At 45.5% G+C, this 16,157-nt stretch overlaps 1 protein-coding gene across 3 annotated transcripts in view; it reads left to right on the top strand.

The window, feature by feature from the left end:
* The window catches only part of ABHD2 (abhydrolase domain containing 2, acylglycerol lipase), a 97,910-nt gene that overhangs the window by 46,136 nt on the left and 35,617 nt on the right, over positions 1–16,157 (top strand). For all 3 annotated transcript variants that reach the window (XM_045899422.3, XM_064569903.1, XM_064569904.1), the window contains 2 exons: positions 13,144–13,319; positions 15,987–16,154. In XM_045899422.3, coding sequence (XP_045755378.1) covers positions 13,144–13,319; positions 15,987–16,154 — 344 coding nt within the window. The remainder of the gene's footprint in view (positions 1–13,143; positions 13,320–15,986; positions 16,155–16,157) is intronic.

Genomic DNA, 16,157 nt, shown 5'->3' with positions numbered 1-16,157 from the left:
AAGGGTTTCTAAAGGACATCCCAGGTGGATCTTCCAGGAACTTCACATTTAGAGAGTCTGGGTTTCCCCCACTTGGAATAGTAGCAAACGCAGTGGGACTTTTTGGCTTCTATCTTTCATCCTGCCCAGGCCCGGCACAGATTTTGAGGTGGCCTTGGGCTGAGAAGCGGACAAAAGACAATCGTGGATTGGGCAAAGAGCAGATGGTTGACATCTGTGTGGGTGACAGGAGAGGGGTCTCTGCGGGGGAGACGTGGACAAAACAGAGGTGTTCGTGGGCTGTGCGTCAGCACACGTCCTGTTGGGTCAGCAGGAGCAGGTTTTCCAAATCCATAATTTAGCAACAGGAAGGGTGAGACCAGGAAGGAGTGGGTTCTGGGCAAAGCATGGGTGAGCCGAGCGAGTTTGCACTACAGTCTCCTACTGGTTCTTGGCGGGACTAGCTCTTTCATGGGTGGCGTTTGTCGGGTGGAACCCTGGATGGAGCCTCTTAATAAGCTCCCAGCCTACTGAAAGCACTGTCAAGACCAGGTTGAGATAGACCGGAAAGAGGATCGTGCTTTCATCTCCAGGGGTGTGGCCAGTCCTAAGAGCTGTTTGTTTAGCAGAAAGATAATGGGATCAGGTGCATATAACTTGGGAATACAGTTCTGAGGATTCCTAACTGGTTTTCTTTGAACTTTAGAACTGAGTTTATTTTTCCTTGAAACAAAAGGGTGTGGTTTCTTTTTAAGCGGTTTTATTGTAACTCCTGTGCCTGTCCTAACATTCACGTTTTATAGCTCGCACAGGATCCAGGATGGGTCATAGGTGTGCCCCCCCAGCCTGGGGGCCTCCATCCCGTGTTGAGAAGCCAGTTCCAGGAACAGAAGATGATTCCTCTCTTGTTTCCTCAGGCCACTTTTGGTCATTTCGGGCAGAAACAAAACATCTCTGCCTTGGAATTTTCCTGTGCATCATCCTGCAATTCAGGAATAGAACATCTAGCAACGACAGTGAAAATGTAATGTGTGACATCTGTGAAGAATTATTTGCCTCCAGTGGGGGAAAATGCTGTGTGCAAAGCAGATTTCTGATGAGCCTATTAATGGGTGTTTGGGAAGCTGAATATGCCACATGCCACTTCGAGATGAAAGGCTTGAGGCAAACGATGAAGTCCTTTCCCTGCCTCCCCAGCAGGACTAGGGTGGTGTGTTCACGGTCTGCTCCACATCTGGAGAAGGCCGAGGCCCAGTGGGGTGGGCTCACACGGACCTGCTGGCTTCCGGTCAGCCAGGCTGGATGAGGGCAGAGAGGCCACAAAGGGAACCAGGGCCTGTGGAGAGGAAGCTCTGGAAGGTCAGGATCCAGGATAAGTATGTATAAAATATCCTCCTGACCTCAAAAGGTTTCTACACCTTCCCTCCCCTGTGTGCACACAAGCATACACACACACACACACACACACAGAGGAAGGCCTGGAGCTCAGTTTTCTGACTTCTGAAGCTGCCACAAAGCTTTGCTTCCTCTGTGCACACCCTCCACCTCCCCCCCCCACTGATGTTCATCCTAATTAATTTATTCTCCCTCATTAAGGTAGGATAAAAAATGCTTCCCCAAATCAGACACCTCTCGCCTTCCCACAGCACCTCCCATCCTCTCTCCTGTGTCTCATTACCTTTGGGGAATATTCAGTATGATTTTATTAACATTCTGGCCTCGTCTTAGAAGTAATCAAATGTGAATATTCAAATTAGTTACCCTCCAGATGGATCTCTGGCATGAAAAAGCTTCACTAACATTAGGGAGTCGGTTACAATTGTGGAAAACATGTAAAATCAAAGAAATGGTTTTTTGTTTAATGTATGTGAAGAAAACCTAAGAGAAGTTCCAACAAATTCAATTCTCGATTGGGAGGAACATGATTTAATATAACAGTCAGACAAATGATCAGAGAGGAAAAACCAGGCGCAAAGATGTTTGTTACTTTAGCCTCTGGTTGAGGGAGTTGATGTGTCTTGACTGGGGCACAGTGAGAAAGGCTCTGAACTGAAGGTAGACACCTGCCCTCTAATCCTGACCTTGCAACACAAAGCAAGTCAAGGCTCTGTTTTCCTCGTCTGTACACTGGGGGTGATGTCCTCACTCAGAGCCGTAGTGCGGACTCGGTGAGAGACCAGACTAGTTCAGTACTTGACACAGAGATTGGATGCTCAGAAACGTCCCTGCTCTCTGAGGACCTTAGACCCCCTGTCTTAAGTGAGACTGCTATATCAGAATGCCATAAAATTGGTGACTTAAACAACACATATTTATTTTTCACTGTTGTCGGAGGCTGGAAGGTCCAAGAGAAGGTGCCAGCAGATTCGGTCCCTGGTGAGAGTCCTCTTTCTGGCTTGCAGTTGACTGCCTTCGTGCTGTGGCCACAGGTGGCGGAGAGGGAGAGCTCTAGTCTCTCCCCCTCTTCTTATAGGGACACCAGTCTCATCTTGGGGCTCCACTCTCATGACCTCGTCTACACCTGCTTACCTCCCCAAGGTCCCACCTCCACATTTCATCACATTGCAGGGCAGGGCGTCAGCACATGAAAGTTGAAGGGCACAGACATTCAGTCCTCAACGCTCCCCATCATGCACTGAGTTAAACGGGTACTTCTCAGCTGCGTGACTAAGCCTCCCCATCAGATCACCCCATTCTGCCTTTCTGACCCCAGCGCCCACTCCTCCTCCGTGACAGGGGTTGTCTGTGTATTTCTCACGTGCTTCCACCGCCAGATTGTGAACCCTACAAGGGCAGGCACTGTGTCTTGTTAATCTCTGAATTTGCTTGACTCAATTTCTAAGAGCCAAAAGAACATACAGGCCGAGGCAGGCCATCCCGATAACAGGTCTTTGGTTTGGTCCCAGATGCCAGCCTAGAGACCTTTCTGGTCCGTGTTGTCACTCTCAAAACAAATTTCTTGGTCAGAGTTCTTTCTGCTCAGTGGACAGATACTTTTCTTGAAATGGAAAATTTGTTTATCTGTGTGTAGGCTCTGAGCAGAGCAGAGGGCCTTTTGAGATGGGCATTCTCTGTGGCAACTGAGGAAGGGTCCTGAGCTCATGTCTCCTGAACAGTCCCAGCACCTGCCTTGCTCCCTGGCTGGTGCTTGGCACAAAGCTAGCCAAGGACACTATCAGCCACCCGAAAGCAAGGTTCCCAGGACAGTGTAACTCCTCTGCTTTTTGCCCGGTCACTGAAGTGTCCCTTTGGTCTGGGCTTATAGCAGGAGAGGGAAGCATGAGGAGCAGAGTATAAAATGGTGGACCCGTGTCTGTGGAGTGAGCAGCCTGCATAGGGAACAAAGTCAAGGCCTGTGGACATGTGAGGCTTCCAGGCAAGTGCTGTGTTCACAAATGCTAACATTTTAAAGTCACAAATGCTTGAGAAAAGGGCCATTTTGTTGGGTGACCTTCTAAGCCTCAACTAAGTTCTAGATGAATAGCCAAGGTGGCCGTGGATGCCCCACGGAATCCTGCAGATAGATTGTTCTGCCTTGAGGGTTCCTTATTCTGTCCAATGCTTTTGAATTTAGGCAGGGTGCAAATTAAAGAGGAACTTCTTACTACTTTTTTTTTTTTAACATTACAGTATTACCCTGGTATTCTTTCTAGTATATGGTGGAGTTGCATCCCATGTACTTTTCACATTTGCAGATTCAAACTGTACACCGAGAGAGGGGAACATGCGCGTGCGTGCACACATGCACACTCCCATACACTACCGTGTTCGTGCTGGCCCCTCAGCAGGCCTTGCATTTAAAGACACGGTTTTTTGTCCCACAGCACAGCCCTAACCTCAAGCCCCCCGTGCCATCTGTGCTTAATTAGTGCAGCCCCAGCCACCTGCCCAGCCCTGGAGGAGAGCCGCCTGAGCCCCACTTACTGAGACAGTGTGTTTCTTCTTCAGGGATGTTCGGGGCTAGTTGACTATAGTTCGTAGTTTCGCCTTTTAACTTGAGGACCAAGCTGTGGGTGAGACATGACCACACCACACTGCAGTGGAGGAAGGGGTCACTCCCAAATGGTCCCCTTCACCATGACCATTGTTGTCTTGTACTTGTGGGAGCCCCAGAACTTGGTCTGAGTGTTTGTCCTTTCTCCTGTTTATTGTCAGCTTCTCGCTTGGAAACCTTATTCATTGTTTCTCAATAAGCAGATCTATATCAGGAACAAATACCAGGGCTCGGGGCACCTGGGTGGGTCAGTCGGTTGAGCGTCCGACTTTTGGTTTCGGCTCAGGTCATGATCTTGGGGTCCTGGGATCGAGGCCCACATCGGGCTCCACGCTCAGCGCCGAGTCTGCTTGTCTCTGTCCTTCCCCCTCTGCTCCTCCCCTTGCTCACACACACTCTCTCTCTCTAATAAATAAATAAAATCTAAAACAACCAAAAAACAAAAACAGGTCTTGCCATGTTGTTGAAAAGTGTCTGGTTGTCAGTGGCCTTAAAAATGGACAACACCAGAATATGCATATGTTTAATTGGATATATTTTTAAAGCTAGAGGCTGGCTGTTGACTATTTAAGATATGTGAAGTCCCATTTGCATTGGTTCTAGATAACTCAATATTTTTAAAGGATGACTAATGGAGTCATAGGACGGACCTTCTGTAATGACAACATCTACTTGTCCTCATCGTGCCTATTTTCTCATCCAAGTAAGCACTGTGGACACAGTGGGCAAGGACCCAGGGGAAGTCTTAATTCTGCCCTTGGTTGGCATGGTGACCAGGGCCTTGCCATTAACTGTCTGGCCTCCGGGTCCCCATGATAAAATGAGGCTAACAACATCTGCCGTTTCAGATAAATAAAATGTGTTACAGATAAATAAAATGGCAGTTTAATTTATCATGCTCCATGTTCAAAGAAGGAGGTCAATATATTCATGGTGATAGGGCCACAATTATTACCTCATACACCCTTGACTTTCTCTGTTCAAGGGCCTGGGGGAACGCCCTTAATGTGCCCACAGTCACTAAAGGAGAGGTCCACATTTCACTCCAGGTGATGTTTCTGAGCTGTACTAAGATTCCAGAGGCCTTGGCCTTCGCCTGTATCTCATTCTTGCAGATAATTAAAGCATGGTAACTCTTCCCTTGCATTCCCTTTGTCTCCATGAAACCATGAGCCCTCTAATTTCCTTCTTAATAGAGTAAAAGCAAGACAACTCAGGTGACCTCCCTGGAGTTCCTCAGCAAGTGGCCTGCCCAGCCACCCCTCCACAGACCCCGAATGGCCCCTGCATTATAGACCTTCTCCCCTGTCCAGCTCCTTACTCTCCAGCTCCTATCATCTTCTTTGTTGGTCCCGAGTCTCTTGCCTTGGTTGGCCCGGGAAGGGGGAACATGTAGGAAGAGAGTGTGAGCTGAGTTCCAACCACCTGCACTCCCATTGGGAAAAGTCAGGAGGGGCTGAACCCAAGGATATTTAAAATACAATTATTTTCATCAAAGTTAGGCTAACAAATCATTTCAGAGAATATTTTCTGGAACAAATTCTACTGAGACAATTTGATTCCGTGATGATTTTTTTAATATGATACAGTTAAATTTTATCTTCATCAGGTTTGTTTTCCATTTAAATTTTTCTACAAAGCTTGGAATCGGTTTTTGTCCATCTTATAAGCTACTGACCAAAGCTTCTGCTGTAGCAAGTTCTCTCATGGCTGTTATTCCCAAGTCCCATTCTCTAGGTTAAATTTTGCAAGTCTAAATGCTTTTATGAAAACTGGATTCTAATATTTTTTTGAAGACTGGATTCTTTTGTCAATTTTTAGACAGTGCTAAATTATACCACATGCAGTTTTGACTATTGCCAATTTTATTCCGATTCAATCCTTTCTACCGACAATAGCCATTGTGAAGTGAACAAGACTGGTTATGTGTATTTATTTATCAACAAATTCATTTTTAAAATTGTGATAAATATTAAAAGTAGAGATGGAAGTAGAGACAGAGTGGAAGGAAATGGCCTTGAGTCAAAGTAGTAGGGATGTTCAATATCACTAGGATGGCTGTAACAATTAAAAAAAAATAACAGAAAAATAACAAAGGTTGGTGAGGATGTGGGAAGACTGGAACCCTCATGTATTGCTGGTGGGAATGTAAAATTGTGCAACCACTATGGAGAAAAGTTTGGAGGTTGCACAAAAAGTGAAGCATAGAATGACCATATGACCCAGAAATTCTGCTCCTAGATACACCCTAAAGAACTGAAAACAGGTATTCAAACAAAAACTTGTATACAAATGTGCACAGCAGCGCTGTTCACAATAGCCAACAGGTGGAAACAACCCAATGTCCATCAGCTAATGAATGGATACAGAAAAAGTGGTTGGTGTATGCATATGATGAAATATTATTCAGCCATAGAAAGGAATGAAGTACTGGTCCATGTTAGGACGTGGATGAACCTCAAAAACTTTATGCTAAGTGAAAACTCACGAGACAAAAGTCACATATTCAATGATTCCATTTATGTAAAATATCCAGAATATGTAATTCCATAAAACAGGATGCAGATGAGTGGTTGCCAGGGGCGGTAGGGAGGGGAGAATGAGGAGTGACTGCTTAACACCTATGAGGTCTCCTTTGGGAGCGAAGAAATGTTCTGGAACCAGACAGAGGCAATGATTGTGCAGTATTGTGAATGTACCAAATGCCAGGGAATTAGGAGCTTTAAAATGGTTAATTTCATGTTTTGTGAATTTTACCTCCGAAAAATAGTGGGGCAAAGTGATGGGTCGCACAAAATGTGCTACTTTAAGACAGCAAAGATCATTGACCAGGAGTCATAAAAACTCAACTTTTCTAGATTTCTCCTTTAAAGAAAACAGCACAAACTCTTGTAAGTTTGCTTTCAGAAGGATGGGTGTGTGCGAGAAAAGAGCACTTGAGCAAGTGAGGTGCCCATTTCTGATCTACACTGTGTTATAGGGGAAGCAGATGCTTAAAGTAAATTTGGGAATTATGGGAAATGCTGAGTTGGGACCAACGTTGGGAACAAGGACAGAAAGAAGAGACTTTGGAGGAATTAGATGGGAACATGATGGTTTGAAGAGGGCTGTGGGATATCAGGGGCACGAAAGCAGCCTCTTGAAGCAAAGACAAGTCTAGCCTAAAACCTGTGGGAAGCATGTGTCACTTTCTGGCTGCCCAGCACCCGTTCTTCCTCTCCAAGGGCACACAAATTTCCTCTTGGGGAAGTCCTTCTCTCCTATTGCATGCAGGTAATAAATCAAGGTGCCCCGCCCCCCCCCAAAATTCCCTTCTTTGAGACACCCCACTCCTGGAGCATGCCTCCTGGGGGTGCTGCTGACTGTGTAAACAGCACATTCATACAGCAGCCCCAATTTCTTTCCTAGAGCTTACCCGCTTCAAGCCTGGTCCTCCAGCCTCTTGCCCATTTGGTGAGCACCCCAGCATAGTCCCTTCTTAAGTTAGTTGGGGTCGGATTGTGTTACTTTAACCCTAGTTTCTTGTCTGAAACAAACATAAAATTTTAGCCAAGGAGTAGCTGCTGCTGAGCATCTGGTTCACGGAAAGGGACCTGCATGCGGGGAGAGGGGGCGGGGGGCACAGTCTCAGATGACATATGTGTGCCAGCCCTCTGCCAGTTTGCTAGAGGGCTGCTGGAGAGAATCAGAGGGAATGACAGCTAACTGGATCTGATTGCTATAAAGTAGTTTGATGTCAACCAAAGAACCTGGGTCCCATAGGAAAGAATTGATTGGTCACTCACAGATTGAGGGCAAAGATAAGCAGTAGTCAACTTTTTTTTTTCCCAGCTCTTTTGTAAACAGCCCAGCAACCATCTGTCCTTGCTGATGGGAACTCCATCTGCCCGAACGCTGTGTGTGTGTGTATATGGAGGGACATGGGTGGGAGGGGGGTTCCCGATTTTCCCTTGTGGGCTTTCCCATTGGGCAATTCTGTTAGGATAGCCAGGTGTTGCCTACAGATAGGTTCAGAAGATCAGGACATGCCGGCCTCTAGATTTTGTTGTGGTCTAGCTTCTTTCTTAGTAACAATCGTTTATTTATAACAAGCATTTATTAATCACTGGCCACAGCACAACATTGGACAGCCTAGCCTAAGTGTTAGTACAGAAGACATCGCCTCTGCCTTCAGGGAGCTAGGAGTAAAACATGCCCAGATGCTAACTCTAAGAATAGCTTTTTAAAAAAATGTAGAAATGCATGCAAATTCGTATAGTAAAAACAGTATTGCAATGTGAAGCAAGCTATAAAGTTTTACTCTAGGACATAAATGCCTGAAAAATAGAGAGATACAGCATGTCTTTTAGTGGGACAAGTAAAAACTGTAAAGATGTCAATTTTCCCCAAGGTAATATATAAGTTTGGTGTATTAACAATTAGAAATCCCGAAATTTTCATGGAACAAGCTAATCCTGTAGTTCATCTGGAAAATAAAATGCCGAAAATCTGCCAAGAAAATTTTGAAAAGGAAAAGTACAGGCCTGCACTGTCAATACTCGAAATAGTCCAGAAAGTTGTATTAATTAAGCCAGAGTCATATTGGCACAAGAATAGACAAATAGATCAATGAATCAGAAAAGAAAATATAGAAAAATATCTAAATGTTTAATTGGGAGCTTGGTACATATTAAAGATGACAGTTAAAATCAGTAGGGAAAGGATGAACCATTTATGGTATAGTTAATTAGCTAACTGTCAGGAAAAAATGAACTATCTTTACTTTGCGTCATTTACAAAAATAAACAGATTTAAGGGTAATACATTTTTTTAAAACTATAGGCATAATAGAAGAAAATACTGGGGAATATATTTAAAAAGGGGTGCTAGAATAGCTCTTTTTAAAACAAAATGTAAAACACAAAGGTTTTAATAGAAAAACCTAACAAATTTGGGGCACCAGCCTGGTTCAGTCGGAGGAGCGTGTGACTTGATCTCAGGGTCATGAGTTTGAGCCCCTTGCTGGGTAGAGAGATTACTTTAAAAAAAAAAACTTAAAAAAAAAAAAACTAACAAATTTAACCACAAAATACGAAAGTTATATAATATAAAATTAAAATATACGATAGGGCGCCTGGGTGGCTCAGTTGGTTAAGTGACTGCCTTCGGCTCAGGTCATGATCCTGGAGTCCCGGGATCGAGTCCCGCATCAGGCTCCCTGCTCGGCGGGGAGTCTGCTCCTCCCTCTGGCCCTCCTCCCTTTCATACTCTCTGTCTCTCATTCTCTCTGTCTCAAATAAATAAATAAAATCTTAAAAAAAAATAAAATAAAATATACGATAAACTGGGAGGAAGTCTTTGCAACATATAATAGAAAATGACACGGTGTAGGGGTGATAAGAACAGTACCTATGAATCAATTGGAAAAAGATAAAAAATATAACAGGAAAATGGACAAAGGGTACAACAGTTTACATAAGAAAAATAGGGGGGCGCCTGGGTGGCTCAGTCGTTAAGCGTCTGCCTTCGGCTCAGGTCATGATCCCAGGGTCCTGGGATCGAGCCCCTCATTGGGCTCCCTGCTTGGCGGGAAGCCTGCTTCTCCCTCTCCCACTCCCCCTGCTTGTGTTCCCTCTCTCGCTGTGTCTCTCTCTGTCAAATAAATAAATAAAACTTAAAAAAAAAAAAAAAAAAGAAAGAAAGAAAAATAGGCATGCCCGGTAAACATATGAATTGGGAAGATGCAAATTCAAATAAGAAACTTGTTTTCCACAGATTGGGTCCATCTTAAGAAACACAAATTGAAGTTAAATGCCCATTTTTTTGCCCATCATGATGGCCAAAATGTGAAAGATTGACAGTGCTAATTGCTGATGAAGGTGAGGAAGACAGGTACTTCCGTGCAAAACTGTTGCAAATGTAAATTGGTCCATCTGTTTTGGAAGACAGTTTGATGGTGCTGGGAATTTAAAACACACACAGCGCTCAGTTCTGTGTCTCTAGCCCCCTAGGGGATGCCTCTCGTCACCGGGTAGTCAAGCCCCGGTTCCTTTAGAGCATGGCGCCAGGTTCCCAAGGAGGTAAAGGCAGAAGCTGCTAGGCTTCTCTCTGAAGGGCCAGACCCAGAGTAAAGCCGATGCCTCCATGTACACTTCCCAGCATCTCTTAAGTGCTTATATGTTTATACAAATTTCAAAATATTCTATTGTTTTGGTCCGTATTTCCTCCTTGACCCAAACCATGTAACCAGTTATACCCATTCTAGTTTTTCGTTTTTTAATTTTTTCGTGTGACCTGTGGATAACTTATATAAACAAATGAAAACACACAGCAAAACTTCTCCCCAGTAAATGCTGCCTAAAAATTCAATTTGGTAAACTCTGGTGTCGTGTTATTGTGAAGTTCACTGAAAATGGCGTTTTATCAGTAGGTGGTATCGTCACAAAATTAAAGATTGGGAAACGCCCACTGTGCATAACTGACTTCACACTGAAGTGAGAAAGTCCCCAAGTGATCCTGAGGCAGTCACGTATTCTCACACACACATGTGCACACACACACGGACCCACGTGCACGGACACACGCCCACCTCAGGATTTTCTCTGAGAATGGTGCTGGGTGGCCTGGAAAGAGCACAGTAACCAAACACCAATCATGCTATAGTCCAACTCATATTATTAGGGTGCATGTTATTTTTTCTGTGCCTTCTCAGATCTACTATGTGGGTCTGCTCTCTGTTCATCCAGCCGTCCTCCCTTCATACTCAATGTGTGGAGCGCCCCGGGGATAGACGCAAAGATGGACAAGCCTGGCTCCTGCAGGTGGTGGGGAGGAAGGAATGTGCTTGAAAAGAGCCCTCATATCAATCAGACCCTCTGGATGCCAGGACGGAGCTATGCACAGGGTGCTTTGCGGGGGGGGCACAGCCAAGGGGCAGCTCCCCCAGCAGCCTGATTGGAAGGGAGTCTTGAAAAACAGAAAGTAGCTGGGGAGCAGAAAAATTGGGTGTGCAAGGAGAAAAGGAGAGTAATCCAGGCAGAAGCAACAGCTTGAGCAAAGGCTCTTGGGATAAAAATAGCGCAGCAGGAGGCGTACCTCTTTGGAGTGGAGATGGGCCAATGGCTCAGGTTTATCGGAACTTACACAGAAAGATGTAAGCAGGAAGGGCATGGCGGGCCTCCTAGGCCAACTTAGGACCCGTGCTGTGGAGGGGGGAGGGGGATGGCCAGGCTCACGTGTTTTGTTTTCCCTCCATGGGCAGGCGGAGGCCAGAGAGTAGAGGCTGGAGGCCACCTCAGAGAGGCGACATGACCCTGAATCTCGGGGGCAGTATCAGGATGACCACACGTGTCATCATTACATGGGAAATCTGGGACTAGCCAAGAGAAGATTTTATTTTATTCTTTTGTCATTTTCTGACATTATATTGTATTCTAAACAAGATCAGAAGATACATATATGAAATTTAATTCATATTTCTTCTGTCCTGTTTAACCTCAGCACATTTCTATTTTTAATTTATATTATAAACAAAATTATCTTTGAATTTTCCTCTGGGAGCAACCAGGAATTTGGTTTCTTGGATCACTTCTCTCCCCCTATGCATAATTTATTGTCTGAAACCCTTTATAAATGCTGTAGCTAAATCTTGTATAATACTGAGTTGTCCAATTGATGTTATTTTTATAGGCTTGCTTTTTGTTGCTGTCATAATCCACTCATCTCTTATAAATGCTTCTCTCTGCCTCCCAAATGCCGTCGCCTTGGCACGAAGATTTGTACCTGTGGTGTCATGCTGGCAAGTGGCTTCATGTCGTAAGGTCTTAAAATAATCTTTCCTCTCCTCCCCACCCTCACTGAGGAAGTTTGCCTGGGAATTGGCTTCTTAAGGTGATAGCTTCACTTCTCTTAAATTTGTGGAGACTTCCTGAATTAGTAAAAAAAAAAAAAAAAAGTAAATCTGGTTTAATTTAAGGAGGGTTTTTAGGATCAACTGGTATGATAGAAATGATAGGCATGAATTGGGAAATAGGTTAAGGTAAACCCTTAAGAAAATGCTCACCACGGGGCACCTGGGTGGCTCAGTCACTTAAGCCTCTGACTCTTGGTTTCGGCTCAGGTCACGATCTCAGGGTCCTGGGATCGAGCCCCACGTCGGGCTCCCCACTTGGCAGGGAGTCCGCTTCTCCCTCTCCCTCTGCCCCTCCCCCTGCTCTCTCTCTCTCTAAAAATAAATGTTTAAAAAAATGCTCACCACTGTGCTAGAATACAGAGATGAAGGATGGATGTCATTACCATATTTTATGTTCTATGACTCTAGTTTACATAGAACACAAATCCTGGCCAACCACCAGGCCTGGGCTCAAAGCTGGGCAAGAGAAAACAGTGGCAGTTTCAGGAAATGGGATCATCCTGTGCTGTGGTTGTGAACTATAATCATTTCTTAGTTGTAACAGAGTACCTTGTTTTCCCAGTAATTAACTAGTTTGGGATTTTTGCATTGACTCCCGGGGACCAGAGTCACTCTGTGTTTTCACGAAAGACGGTTGTTAGGGTGGCGTCATGACTTGCTTAGGCTAACAAGCCTTTACCCTTCATTTAGCCCAACAAATATTTACACTGCTCTGCCCTTCCAGCACGTTCTCCAGAGCGTAGAGTGCACCCTGCAACACCCACACAAGGCACTTACAGGCTCTTGGGAGAGCAGCAGGTTTGGTTAACAGGGTAACCACTGTAGCTGGGGCCGGTCTTGTCAGGGGAAGGCAAAGAAGTGAGCATTTACTGAGTGTAGGCAGTGTGCTAACTATTTTATATACATTAGCTCATTTGATAATGAGGCTAACTCTGTCACGTAGCATGTGTTCAAAATGTATTAGTTGCTTTCTTTTTCATCTACATTACAGAAATAACTCATATTGAATTACTTAACACTGTAAATTTGAAATCCTGTCTGCATAAGCATGTTCCAGTGATTTCTAAAGCTAATCTGATACAGGCTGTATTAATAAATGGGGAAAGGAGGCCAATCATGGCATGGATGTAAGGTAAAGAAAATCCCATATCTACGCTTCGCATGCAGAACTTATCAGGAAAAGAACTCAAGTAGGTTGAAAGACGTTTGCTCGAAAATGTTTCCATGCATTGTTCAAGGAGGGTGGTGGAAATTGAGCTCTCCTCTCTTGCTTTCTTAGATACATTCCACCATTGATCTGGGGGAAAAGTGGACACATCCAAACCGCCTTGTATGGGAAGATGGGAAGGGTGAGGTCGCCACACCCCTACGGGCACCGCAAGTTCATCACCATGTCCGACGGAGCCACTTCGACCTTTGACCTCTTCGAGCCCTTGGCTGAGCACTGTGTTGGAGGTGAGCTAGCGCAGGAATACGATGGGTCCATCACCTGGAAAGGGGACACTGGGCAGTGAGGGAGCATGCTGTACACGCTCGCGCTGCCGACTCCGCATCACACCCGGGGGCCGGGAGGAAGCCCGCCGCGGTACCTGTCTCGGGCAGCCCGCGAGGATCCGTGCTGTCACGTGCTTGTCAGTCACCACGTTGGGCCCCTCAGACAGCAGTGCTGGATGCAACTGTTAGTCCTCTCAGAAATACAGAAGCTCAGTGGAAGGGGACAAGGGAGAACGTGGAGCCCAGGCCCCTCAGGACCAGGCCTCTGGTTTGATGACAGCAATAGAAGCCAGACTCATCTAAGAGCTTTATAGATACTGTACCTCAGTTAAGCCTTCCAGCAAGCCTGAGAGGTCGGGACCTTATTGTCCCGACTCTGCCGATGAAGAAACTAAAGCTCAGAGATACGGGAGCGGGTGGGCTTGTCTGTTGGGCAATAGCAGATAGCGGGGGCTCTCGGGCACCCTCTGCGTTGGTTGCCGTGGACAAAAAGACACATTCGGGTCCATTTATGCAGGGCTCTGGGATACCTGTCTGATAGAAACCACTCCGATCGCTGCCGCTGCTGGAACTCGGCATTGCTCTGTCCAGCCTATATAGTAAGCAGCCGTGATAAAGAGCTTCGCAGTGAGGACTCACGAGCGAGTGGACTTAGGACGGCACCTGCCTCTGACTGCCACTCCTAGCAGAGGAGGACGTGTCTGCTCCGTTCTGTAGTGTGCAAGGCACCGAGGTTTGGGGGGGTTGTGCTTTTTTTGGTAAAGATTTCATCTATTTATTCAGAGAGAGAGCATGCATGCACAAGGGGTGGGGGAGGGGCAGAGGAAGAGAGAGCATCCTGAGCAGACTCCCCGCTGAGCATGGAGCCCGATGAGGGGCTCTGTCTCACGACCCTGAGATCATGACCGGAGCCAAAATCAAGAGCCAGACGCCCAACCAACTGAGCCACCCAGGCACCCCAAGGCACCTTGGTTTTTATAGGAGCTCGGTAACTACTTGGGAGGAAATTTCAGTAAACCTGATGTACCTTCCAGTTCTTTACAGTAACCAGCACTGCTGACGAGCTGGTGACAAAGGTTTAGTTGATATTCCCTTTGTCTGGAACACTCATCCCCACACCCTTGCATGGCTGCTTCCTCTTGTCTCAACTCAGGGTCTCAACTCAGATGTCACCTCCTCAGAGGGACGGCCCCTGCCTCCCCTCGCTAGTGCTCCCTTCCCAATAAATCCATCATACCTTCCTGCGTTAGTCCTTCAGAGTACCTGCCATTCCCTCAGTAGGTAATTCATGGTCATGATAAAAAATTCAAAAGGTACCTTTAAGATAATACAGAGAAGGGGCGCCTGGGTGGCTCAGTCGTTAAGCGTCTGCCTTCAGCTCAGGTCATGGTCCCGGGGTCCTGGGATCGAGCCCCGCATCGGGCTCCCTGCTCCGCGGGAAGCCTGCTTCTCCCTCTCCCACTCCCCCTGCTTGTGTTCCCTCTGTCACTGTTGTCTCTCTCTCTCAAATAAATAAAATAAAATCTTTTAAAAAAAAGATAATACAGAGAAAGTATAAGTCTCTCTTCCACTCCTACTCCCCACCCATGCTCTTCCCCAGTGGTACCCACTGTTAGGTTTCTCTGTATGTTTCCAGAGCTAGTGGATGCATTTCTAAACATAGATGTTTTTTTTCCCTCCATGCAAATGGCAGCATATCATAACCCTTTTCTGCACCTTGCTTTTTTTCCACTTAATACATGTTGGAGAGCTCATCCTATCAGTATATGTAAAGATGTCTCTCATTATTTTGAAGGGCTACATAACATTTCATCCCTTGGATGTGCAATAATTTATTTAGCCAGACCTCTGTTTCGGGGCGTTTAGCTTGTGTTCATTCTTTTGCCATATTATCACCTGCACTGTACATACCTTGTTCTGCTTACGTACAGGTGTATCTGTAGACAAATACCTGGAAGTAAAATTGCTTGATCAAAGAAGTCTGTGCAAACACTACTTTTTATTTTTCTGCTCATGCATCCTGTCATTCATACAGAAATTAAAAGTAAGGTTTGGAAACTCGTACAGCAGTGTGGCCGAGTAATTTTGTATCTGCTGAATCTAATAATAAAAAATTGAGGGGCGCTTAGGTGGCTCAGTTGGTTAGGCGACTGCCTTTGGCTCAGGTCATGATCCCGGAGTCCTGGGATCGAGTCCCGCATCGGGCTCCCAGCTCAGCAGGGAGCCTGCTTCTCCCTCTGACCCTCTCCCCTCTCATGCTGTTTCTCTCTCTCTCTCTCTCTCAAATAAATTAAAAAAAAAAAACTTAAAAAAAATAAAATAAAATAAAAAATTGAGATTTAAATTGTTTTCATTTCATCTTTCTAGTAATTAATTTTTATCGCATTTTTCAAAATTATCTGTCCATGATCGGAAATTTTAACAACTGACCCTTCACCATAAATAGTTTGAGAGGCACTGATCGGGACAACTCCAGCCAGAAGGGAAAGATGCTTCTTCCCAGAGAATTGAGTAAAAAGATGTATGTCAGGTTCCCTCCTACTGTTTTCTAAGCCAGTGACGTGTCATCGTGGCCATTTATCATCACTACTCATCGGCTATCTTGGGATCTCTTTCTTCACCCTGTAGATGACGTTACCATGGTCATCTGCCCTGGAATTGCCAATCACAGCGAGAAGCAGTACATCCGCACCTTCGTCGACTATGCCCAGAAAAATGGCTACCGGTGCGCCGTGCTCAACCACCTGGGCGCCTTGCCCAACATTGAGCTGACCTCACCGCGCATGTTCACCTACGGTA

This window comes from Mirounga angustirostris, unplaced genomic scaffold (assembly GCF_029215605.1).
Source record: "Mirounga angustirostris isolate CCGP_5_RB_7025 unplaced genomic scaffold, mMirAng1.0.hap1 SCAF_9, whole genome shotgun sequence".
NCBI classification, from domain to species: Eukaryota; Metazoa; Chordata; class Mammalia; order Carnivora; family Phocidae; genus Mirounga; species Mirounga angustirostris.
Note: the sequence above shows the minus strand (reverse complement) of the source record. Positions and strands in the feature narration are given on the sequence as shown.